Source organism: Planococcus citri, chromosome 1 (genome assembly GCF_950023065.1).
Source record: "Planococcus citri chromosome 1, ihPlaCitr1.1, whole genome shotgun sequence".
Lineage (NCBI taxonomy): Eukaryota > Metazoa > Arthropoda > Insecta > Hemiptera > Pseudococcidae > Planococcus > Planococcus citri.
Window position 1 is genome coordinate 79299429 of NC_088677.1, and position 9603 is coordinate 79309031.

Genomic DNA, 9603 nt, shown 5'->3' on the forward strand with positions numbered 1-9603 from the left:
ACTATGTAACAGATTGCAGTAAATATACCACTACTACTATTTCTTGCACATGTAATACCTACTCGTACCTATTCAATTTCTGGTAGGTATTTCAAACTTAAATCATTAGGTAAGTACTTATTTTTTAAAAATAATAATCAAAAAATTTTAATTATTATTTTTTTTTACAGAGTACCTACCTACTTGCAATTATTGAAATAATTTTTCAAAATACATATTGATAAGAGGTGTAACATTTTTTATACCAGACTATTTTTGACAAAAAAAAAAAAAAAAAAAAGATTTGCAATAGAATTTAAAAATTATCTCATCACAAATCAGGAAATTGCTCAACAAACATCAATTTTTGGAATATGTCACAAAAGTGTCACATAAGCGTCAAAATCACGTCAAAGACCTGTTGTAGTTTCACTACATTAAATGAATCAATTCAGTGTCCTTGAAAAATTGTCAATAATATGTCATATTCGTGCCAATTTTGTGTCATGGATTTCATGACACGAATTTGACACAAATTTGACCGTTTATTGACTGCGTCAAATCTTCGTCAAACCTGAAACTGGAAAGTAGGCGGAGCCACCTCCATTCTGATTGGTCGAAATTCCTTGACACAAAATTGACGATGTTTTGGCGCACAGTTGACAGTAAAATGACACCAAATGTTCGGCGGGCAGTTATGTATGAATTTGATGTTGAGTTTACACATCATTGATATCGCTCTTTGAGTCATGTGATGTTTAATCGGTGTTGATGTGGGTGTGAATGCTTTCGGCAAATCCAACTCTGTGGTTTTCTATGTCATAAACGGAGTAGTACTTCCTGAAGAAAACATCTCCTAAAATCCATTTGTCAGAAAAAAATGAAGTACCAAATCCAAAGCCAATCGCGCACACTATTGTGGAATGTTCTTTAATCTATTCAAGATATTATAGAATGGTAATAAATTGCTCACATTTTAAATAAAATTCATATTACCTAATATTGAAGAAATATTCTCACATTGGACCTACCTCAAAAGTGTAATCTTTTCCTTCCAGTGTGTATTTTTTCTCACCGATTGCAAATGTTACATTGGGAAACTTGGGGATATCTTTGCAATTGACCTGTGCGCATGAATATGTAATTTTAATAGATTTTTGAGAAAAAACGGGGAATACCGATGGAGAAAAAATGTTGAAGAAAATACATTTTTTTTTAGTTTTGAATTTTCAATAATCCTTTGGAGGTTCTCTATGTTCCAATGTTGGGGAAGTAAATTGCTTGAATATAGAAAAAGAAATATTTGGCCGCAATGTCTCAAAAATATAACTTTGATGATATCACATAGACATCACTAAAAGATATTACAGTGACATTTGTGCCTCAAACTATACCATTTTTACTTCTCGCACATACAGTATGTTGACAATTAGTATATAAGGAAGATACGAAAATACATCTTATTATTTTATTACATCACTCTCAATTTGCTGAACTAAAAGGTACCCTATCACTTTATGATTTTAATTTTTTTTTCTTCAAATATTTCAGTGTAATATTTATGTGACATTGCAAAAATGTCCCTACACTGGTGTGAGTGATGTCTTGGTGGCCATTTTGCTGGGTACATTTTATATCACCAGTAAGTCACAGGATATCACAATGCATTATTACATATCTCCTCAGTGACATTGCATGATGTCATAGTGACATTGCAATGCTCACTGGGGGGTGTAATAGGGTACCATGTCCAATTGACCAAGTCACAAAAATGTTGAGCTTTTAAAGAAAAATGCAACATGAGTTTTCTTTGAAGGCTCAACTTTTTTTTGTGATTTGGTCAATTGGACAGGGTACCCTATTACACCCATTGAAGCAATTTGTTTCCCCAACATGGGAACCTAGAGAACCTACAAAAGGTTAAGTTCTAAAAAAAAGTATCCAACCTTTTCTTAATTAGCTTAACGTGGCCCAGTACTTCTCTTTTTCTACATATTCTCGATTCCTTTCAGTTTTATATCACATTGAAGTAGGTGAGGTATTTTTATGTGAAATTGAGTAATTCAATTGTGGCAAGCTTAGGTAATTATTTTTGCACTTACTATACCATATGAGTCAGCGTTTGTAACGTTATATATTGCGCGAATACTTTTTGGCGGTCCAACAATGTGACTAGTGCCAGTGTCCACCAAGGCAAGCGTCTTTGAACCCACATCCATGATATGATCCCGACCAAGTTGTAATGAAGTGCTATAAACGTAAAACAGTATCGTAGATGATTAAAATTGTTTAATTTGTATTACAGAATACTTTCAATAGGCATGAAGTAATCACTTTTTAATTGGAATTAACCATGTACCGAACGGAAACTGCTTAGTTTCATTCACGTAATTCAACGGGCCTCGAAATTTCGATTCGTCTATACCACATAACGTTAATTCCCCACCATCGGTATTCGATATATTCCTAATTTTGAAACGAGAACAGGATTAGATATTTCTTCGAGATCAATGTTAGTTAGGAAATCGAAAACTGTATGTTGGCAGCTTCATTTCCAGTTGTGCTTGATTTCTGATAAGCTATTGTGGTAAACTCGTATTGTTAATTTTACTTGGTAAAATAGAATGAAAATTTATTCTCTCGATTAACCGTCTGGCAAAATTGTGTGATGGCGTTATCGGATGGTCTGTCGTAATTATAAGCTAATCCGACAAGACCTTCGTATGGACCCTGTGGAAATTCTTTTGTGATCTCAACAACTTCAAGAAATTCTGTGTTCTTGAGTTTAACTCCGTCCAACTGTAACATCGTCGTAATTTTTGTTTATGAATACCTAATCAGATTTCTAAAGCAGTTCGTATTTATTTTCGAGTTTTGTGATTAAAACAATTGAAATTTCGATGAATCATTTCCAGCTCAACGTTGTATGTCGAATTTAGGCGATAGGCGAACATTTTGCAAAATAGCTAAATCAGATTCTATTTATCTGTGGTAAGTATTTAAGAAATTATACAACTTTAAAAAATTGAAAAATCAATATTTAACAGCTCATGATTTTACCCCTTTGGTTTCTGGGGTTGGCAGCTCAATTCACGCCGATTTATGTATATTTTGGGTTACCTGACAGGGAACGTCCTGAAGATATTCTACTTTATCATGTGCTTTGACTTACTGTTATTGTATCCTTTGAACAAAATCCAGATACCTCTCCCGTTCCATATGTTATGTTTGTATCACAATGAGGCTTTGTTGGTTGTTCGTACGTTGTTGACTTCTTGTGGTCATATAGATCAAGCCCATCTGTTGAAGAAATTGCAATTTTTTAATCATTTTCTCACACGCAGTGTAAACTGCAGTTGCCGCAAAATTGCTGCAGCGTTGCGTTAAAAAACATTAGAAAGAAAGCTTGATTCATTCACTTCTTAAAGGTTATTTTCTCTTACTTTTTTCACATCTCGAAGCATGGCACCTTTTCGAGAGTACCCAGAGTTGGGAGGATCCTGTATCAAAAATCATTTGAAACTCTCGAGATGGCGTTCCAATTGAAACAGGACCGTAGTACTCGCTCTGAAAATAGAACGTATTGAGAATCTATTTCATATGTATAAGAATGTTTATTTATTTAACAAATTAGGTCTCTCCAACAGCTGGAAGCCGGTTACAGGAGAGACCGCTAATAGCTAAGGGGATGATAAAAACTAAAACATGTCCATCCTGAGGCTGTATGGAGGAAAATACAAAATTACAAAAAAAAACTAAAAAAAGTAAAAAACAAAAAATATATCATAGGTTTAGGTAAACATTAATAAATGATAGAAATTCCACCTACCTCCCCCCCTCTCCCCCCAAGAAAAATTATATTTCTGAGACGAGAAATAATCGAGATGTCTTCTCCAACTTGAATGGGACTGCAACTTATGGAAAAAATATGATCTCAAACTCCCATCACCAATGATCCATCAGGAGATTAAACAAAAATCAAAAGGAAAAGAAAACTAGACAGCTAAGCAAAGCTTAGCTGCAAAGTGTGCGTAGCTAGCTGCCTTTTCTACAGCTATAACCGTTATTACATCTAGGTAGTGCATAAGTGAATCAACCATGTCACAGTGATGAGAATTTTTGAAACTCTCACTGCTTCAAAATAATAATTGTTTTTCAGTGTTTTCATATTTTCCAAATTACAATAGGTATTTCAGAATAATTTATAAGCTTGTATTGCTTCTAAATTAAGAAATTTCTAGTTGCTTTTCATAGTAGTTTGCATTGTTTTAAAATTTACAAAATTTCAAATCAATTTCCCGAATTCCCCATCGCTACAATTTCATAAAGTTTTCAATAAATTTTCAGAATTTTGCATTGCTGCTGAGTTAGGAAATTTGCAATCAATTTTTAGAATTCACATTGCCTCTAAATAGTCAAATTTTGAATAATTTTTCAGAATTCTTATTGTCTTTAAATTAAAAAATTTCAAATTCAATTTTCAAGTTCATATTGTCCACAAATTGTAAAACGTTTACTCAATTTTTGGAATTCACATTGCCTCCAATTTTTCAGAATTCTCATCTTCTTCATAAATATTACAATACTTATTTCATATAATTTTCAAGTTCACATTATCTGCAACTTACAGAACTTTTAATCAATTTTTGGAATTCTCAGCGTCTCTAAATACAAATTTTCATATTATTTTTTTTAGAATTTGTATTGTCTTCAAATTTATATATTTTCAAACCAATTTTCAGAACTTGCTTTTTATTCTAAATTAAGAATTAAATCTTATAAAATATGTTAAGAATTTGAATTGCCTCTAAATTACACGAAAAAAAATATGGGTAATTTTTACAAAAAAATTTAACTAAATACTGGTATTTAGCACAATTAAGTACCAGATCTCATTCAATAATTTTTACTGTAATCATATAGTAAAAATTATCATTTTAATAAATTTTGCTATAGGTACCAATAGTAAAAATCATTTTGTTTTAATAATTTTTACTGAATCATGATAATAAAAATTACATGTTTCAATTGTACAAAAATTAGTTTAGTTACTCATTTTGAAGTAATTTTTAAATTATAAGTAAAAAGTTAAAAATTATTCATGTCTAGGTAGTTCTTACTATACTTATGGCTATAGGTAGACAAAAAATTAATGAAATGAATTTTTAGTTAGCAAATGATATCATAAATTCATAACTCAATTTCAGCATTATTTTTGCCCCATTATCATGTACTACATAGGTAACTCCAAAGCATTTATCTATCCAATTTTCCTACGAAAAATCTGCCACCTACCTACTTACCTCATGGGGATTCGAACCTGGGTCCCTAAATTTCCTATTCCTACCTACATGCCCTAACCACTCAGCCACAAATTCACTACGAGGGTTAGGGCATTAAAATAATATATTTGTTTGGTAAACGCCCCACCAAACCACTCCCACTTGGAATTTACAGCTAACAGACCGGGGGTGTAACAGGGTACAATGAAACACAGCTGGTGATGGAATAGACTGGGGGTATAGCAGGGTACAATGAGCGGCAGGTGTTCTACAAGTCCCCTTTTCCCTTTTTTAGGATTTAATGCATTAAAATAATGAACTAAAATTGCAATTACTCAGCAATTACCCATCCGAATTGAAGGAAAATTAATCTATTCCCTCGGCCTTAATGATTCTCAAATGGTGTCCAATAGGTACAAAAAATGGTTGGATAGCTTAAGAGAACATTCATTGTAATTGAAATTTCAATTTCTCAAAGTGAAACCAATAGTGTGCTACGCACACTAAAAAGAGAAAACACAAAACAAAATACTATTATAAACTTGAGAAAAACTGGTAAGTATATAGATTGCTCATAAGCAACTCCCACTGCACCCATGTCCCTACTCCCACGCCATCCTCTCCACACGCCTGAAGGCCGACCTACTCATACTGAAGGTATTGGCATCGGTGCACCTCTACAGAGAATAGCATCTGAGATACTCATGATGTTATTGATGGGAGACACTTTCATCCTTTTTTTTTTTTTTTTTGTATAGAATGGATCTTTGGGGCCCAGAAATCAATTTTTCCCAGAAGATTACCGTCAATCATGTTACAGTGGATGAGATCATATAGGAACATTACTGCAATTGCTTCTCTTCACTTTTCTAACAAGTCAATTTCAAATCATTCTAAAAGTTCTTTTTGTGAAAGGTCATAAGGATAATACTCAAAAGTCTTCAAATACCTTAGAGGTATTTTAGAAATCTATCTTGGATTTTTTCAAGTTCTTTTATGAATTTTTTAGTATGAGGGAACCAGATTAGTATCCCAAACTCTAAGATTGATCTTATGAATGAAAAGTATAACAGAATTTGTGACCACAAAATATGCCATTCTTCTTGCCTTAGCTAACACAGTATTGACATGATCCTTGAAGGTAAGCCCTACATCAAGATTTACACCCAGGTCCCAAACCCTAGTTAAGCGACAAAGTTCTTCTCCACTAACCGTGTACACACCTTCTAGATAGCCTTTTTTCTGAATAAAGGTCATTGGTGCACATATGGAAACGTTAAAGGACAGTTTGTTAACAATACTCCACCATATAAACCTATCCAAATCAGCTTGAAGTTTTTGGATATCCTTTATATCTTGAATTTTTTTTTGTACATCTTTACATCACTGCAAAGAGCAGCATTTCTGAATCTCTTATCACAAATGGGAGGTCATTTACAAGCAAAAGGAAGAAAAGTGGATCCAAATTGGAACCCTGAGGGACACCAGATGGACAGGGGTATATCCTGGATGTTTTGCTTTTATAAGAAACATATTGCATCCTTCCATCAAGATAAATCAGGACAAAAGCTACACAGGTTGTGAGAGAAACCAAGTTTACCAAGTTTTTGTATTAGTATCCTATGATTGACACTATCAAACACCTTTTTTAAAATCAGTATATTATATTGTATCTACTTAATCACCACATTCAAGGGAGCTTAGACAATACTAAACAAAGTGTGTTAGATTTGTGTTTACTGATCTACCCTCAACAAAGCCATGCTAGTTTGATGAAATAAGATTTTTTATTTTAGGATATTATAATCTGATATATAGGCCTAATCATTTCAAACAGTTTTGCAGGGATCGGGATTAATGATATTGGCCTGTAGTTAGTAACTTTTTCCAGTGCTTCTTTTTTTGGAACAGGAATAACTTTTGAACATTTCCATCCAGTTGGGAATTTATTCTTCTGAATTATTAAATTAAATAAAAAAGTTAGGGGGTCAATCAAGAATCCTCCCACACCCTTGTAAACATAAGAGGGTATGTTATTTGGCCCTAGTGTACGCTTAGCCTTGAGCTTTGAGATGGCACACTTAACCTCTTTTTCACTAATCTGTTTAATGGATATTGTGGAAATTGAAATTGGATTGGAGAGGGCTGAACTCCCCATTGTGTTATCCCTAGATATTAATTGTAGTTTGATCGTGTATTGAATAAACTGACTGGAAGAACTCTGCAAATGAATCAGCAATATCACTCCCCGTTCTCTCTGTTCCATGCATGACATACTTACATAATATCACCAGGATCATTTTTAGCTAATCTTTTTGCATTCATTTCTCTCCAAAAAACCTGGAGGGTTAGTGTTATAATCTTGTTCTGATCTAGAATTGTAGTCGTCAAGGGCAATGGGGGGGTGGGAGGTTAAGGTGGTCATCAACGTCATCAACGCCAGTGCTTAAGCAGGCCTCCCTAATTCAGGTAGGCTTGACAGAAAGAAGAGGAGTCCAGCTCAACTCAATATTCTTTATGTTAAGGTAGCGGAACCTACTCCCTAAGGCGCTTACCAGCTATGCCAAGAGCATATCAACTCTTGGATAGCCAGAAGAGCGATCTGACTAGTCAGATTTATATACCCTGAAAAACTGGATGCAATTCTCTCTCGTCTGATGAGGAAACTTGTTTTTTTTTGTAATCGGCTGATGTTGATTCTCCTAATTCTATAGTGACCTTCACTCGTCAGCTGTCTGATTGTTTTAGATTTACAAGTTGGCCAAAGAGTGAACGAACCCGGTGACTCTAAGGTTACTCAAATGACCATCGAGCAAACCACATTTTTTATCCTCCAATTAGGTATACCTACTTCCTTATAGATAGGTAATTACTCACAATTGGATGGAATCGAAGAGGAATAACCGATTCATTGATACTTTTCCCATTGTACATTGATTCGATTTTGGTTGCAGGTAAAGCCAACTTTTCCAATGTCAACGGCGTCCTTGTCAATGGTATCCTAAAAAAAATATTATGTAAAACTATTTAGTTTTGTCATTTGTACACAAACCGAGCGTTTACACGAATTTATAGTTGGAAAATAAATTTAATATACCGTATACCACTTCCAGGAGTAGAAACATGTCTTGCGTGATGTTGTTCTATAAAAAACAATACCAAAAAATACTGTAACTTCATTTTTGATCAATGATTATTATTTATCTTGAAGTATAAAATACACGAACAACTGAATTCAATTTTTCTGGGGTTCTTTATTTATAGCGATTCCCTTATCTTCTTTTCAAATCAGCTTGAAAATAATTAGGTACCTAGTTTCATTTCCTGGGCGTTCGTTTCCAAAAGAATGACGTAGTGATCGTGAATATTCAGGACAATACTATGAAAATTATATTATCGATAAATTTGCAATTTTTTTTGGCGAAAGTTATCAGTTTCAACGTCCGGTTGATGATTATTTCTCATAAAATTTTCAGTGACATCGTATTTTCCACCAGTTGAAATTTTCTGATTAATGCAAATATTTTCATTATGTTGTACTCGTACATACAAAAAATACCTACACTTTATGCAGTGTGGGTAGATATTCTGTTTTGAATATTTTAACTGGTTATTGGCAAAATATGGCCGTAGGTTATTAAACGGTTTAAAACCACGTCTAGAGGACTTCGCATGTTGACATCAGGGTACAAAGTAAATTTCAGCTTCACATCTTGATTGCATGGGTAAAATTTTGTGGAATTTTCAACTTTCAAAAATTCTGCTAGAGGGTCTAGCTAGAACTACTCAAAAAGGTTCGAATCCGTTTCCAATCGATTCGGAGGTTAAAAAAATGTTACATACTTACCAAATTTCAGCTTTCTCTATGTCAATTCATGATAAATTTTGAATTTTTTTGCATTTTTGGTCTGAATATAATTGTCTAAAATTCATCAAAAACTATTACCAAATTTCATATTTTTCTAGTCCACTTAGTTCCTAAAATTTCGTGAGAACTATAATTTTCAAAAATGTTCTGGATTTTCCAAAACGATGGAAATTTACTTGAGCGTGTGGTTTTTTTTATGATGATACAAAAAGTGATAGCCGTATTCCTATTTCACGGAGAGAAGCTCTTCTCAGAGTACAGCCAGTATCCTGTTACGTGTCCTTTTCTTGCGATATGATTATTTTATGATTACCGTTTTCTTGCTATGCAGGATGCTCTACCTAAATCATTCCTTTTACGTTAGATTCGCATTTGCGAATATGGATTTGGGAAACCGTGACTAACAACGTTTTTCATCATTTTTCTGAGATGAACGCTAAAAGTTAACCTAAGTACATTTTTTTTTAGAAGAAA

General features: G+C 33.5%; 1 protein-coding gene and 1 long non-coding RNA gene across 2 annotated transcripts in view; one reads left to right on the forward strand and one right to left on the reverse strand.

Annotated features, from left to right (window-relative positions):
* Nucleotides 1–9603, forward strand: part of LOC135835928 (uncharacterized) — a 174679-nt gene that overhangs the window by 151129 nt on the left and 13947 nt on the right. The window lies entirely within an intron of this gene.
* On the reverse strand, nucleotides 267–8480 carry LOC135835664 (lysosomal aspartic protease-like). Its single transcript, XM_065350033.1, has 9 exons — nucleotides 8359–8480; nucleotides 8139–8262; nucleotides 3423–3546; nucleotides 3152–3279; nucleotides 2591–2778; nucleotides 2314–2445; nucleotides 2082–2229; nucleotides 1011–1103; nucleotides 267–914 (listed from the first exon to the last, which is right to left on the reverse strand). The coding sequence occupies exons 1-9, from the start codon at nucleotides 8439–8441 to the stop codon at nucleotides 738–740; spliced, it is 1197 nt and encodes a 398-aa protein (XP_065206105.1). The 5' UTR covers nucleotides 8442–8480; the 3' UTR covers nucleotides 267–737.

What these genes read in the sequence shown, in the direction of transcription:
- LOC135835664 (XM_065350033.1), bottom strand. Translation starts at nt 8,441, where the DNA reads ATGAAGTTACAGTATTTTTTGGTATTGTTTTTTATAGAACAACATCAC. An exon ending in CTCTTCGATTCCATCCAATT is followed by an intron (nt 3,547 to 8,138) that starts GTGAGTAATTAC and finishes TTCTATTTTCAG; the next exon opens with AGCGAGTACTACGGTCCTGT. An exon ending in TGCTTCGAGATGTGAAAAAA is followed by an intron (nt 3,280 to 3,422) that starts GTAAGAGAAAAT and finishes TTTCTTCAACAG; the next exon opens with ATGGGCTTGATCTATATGAC.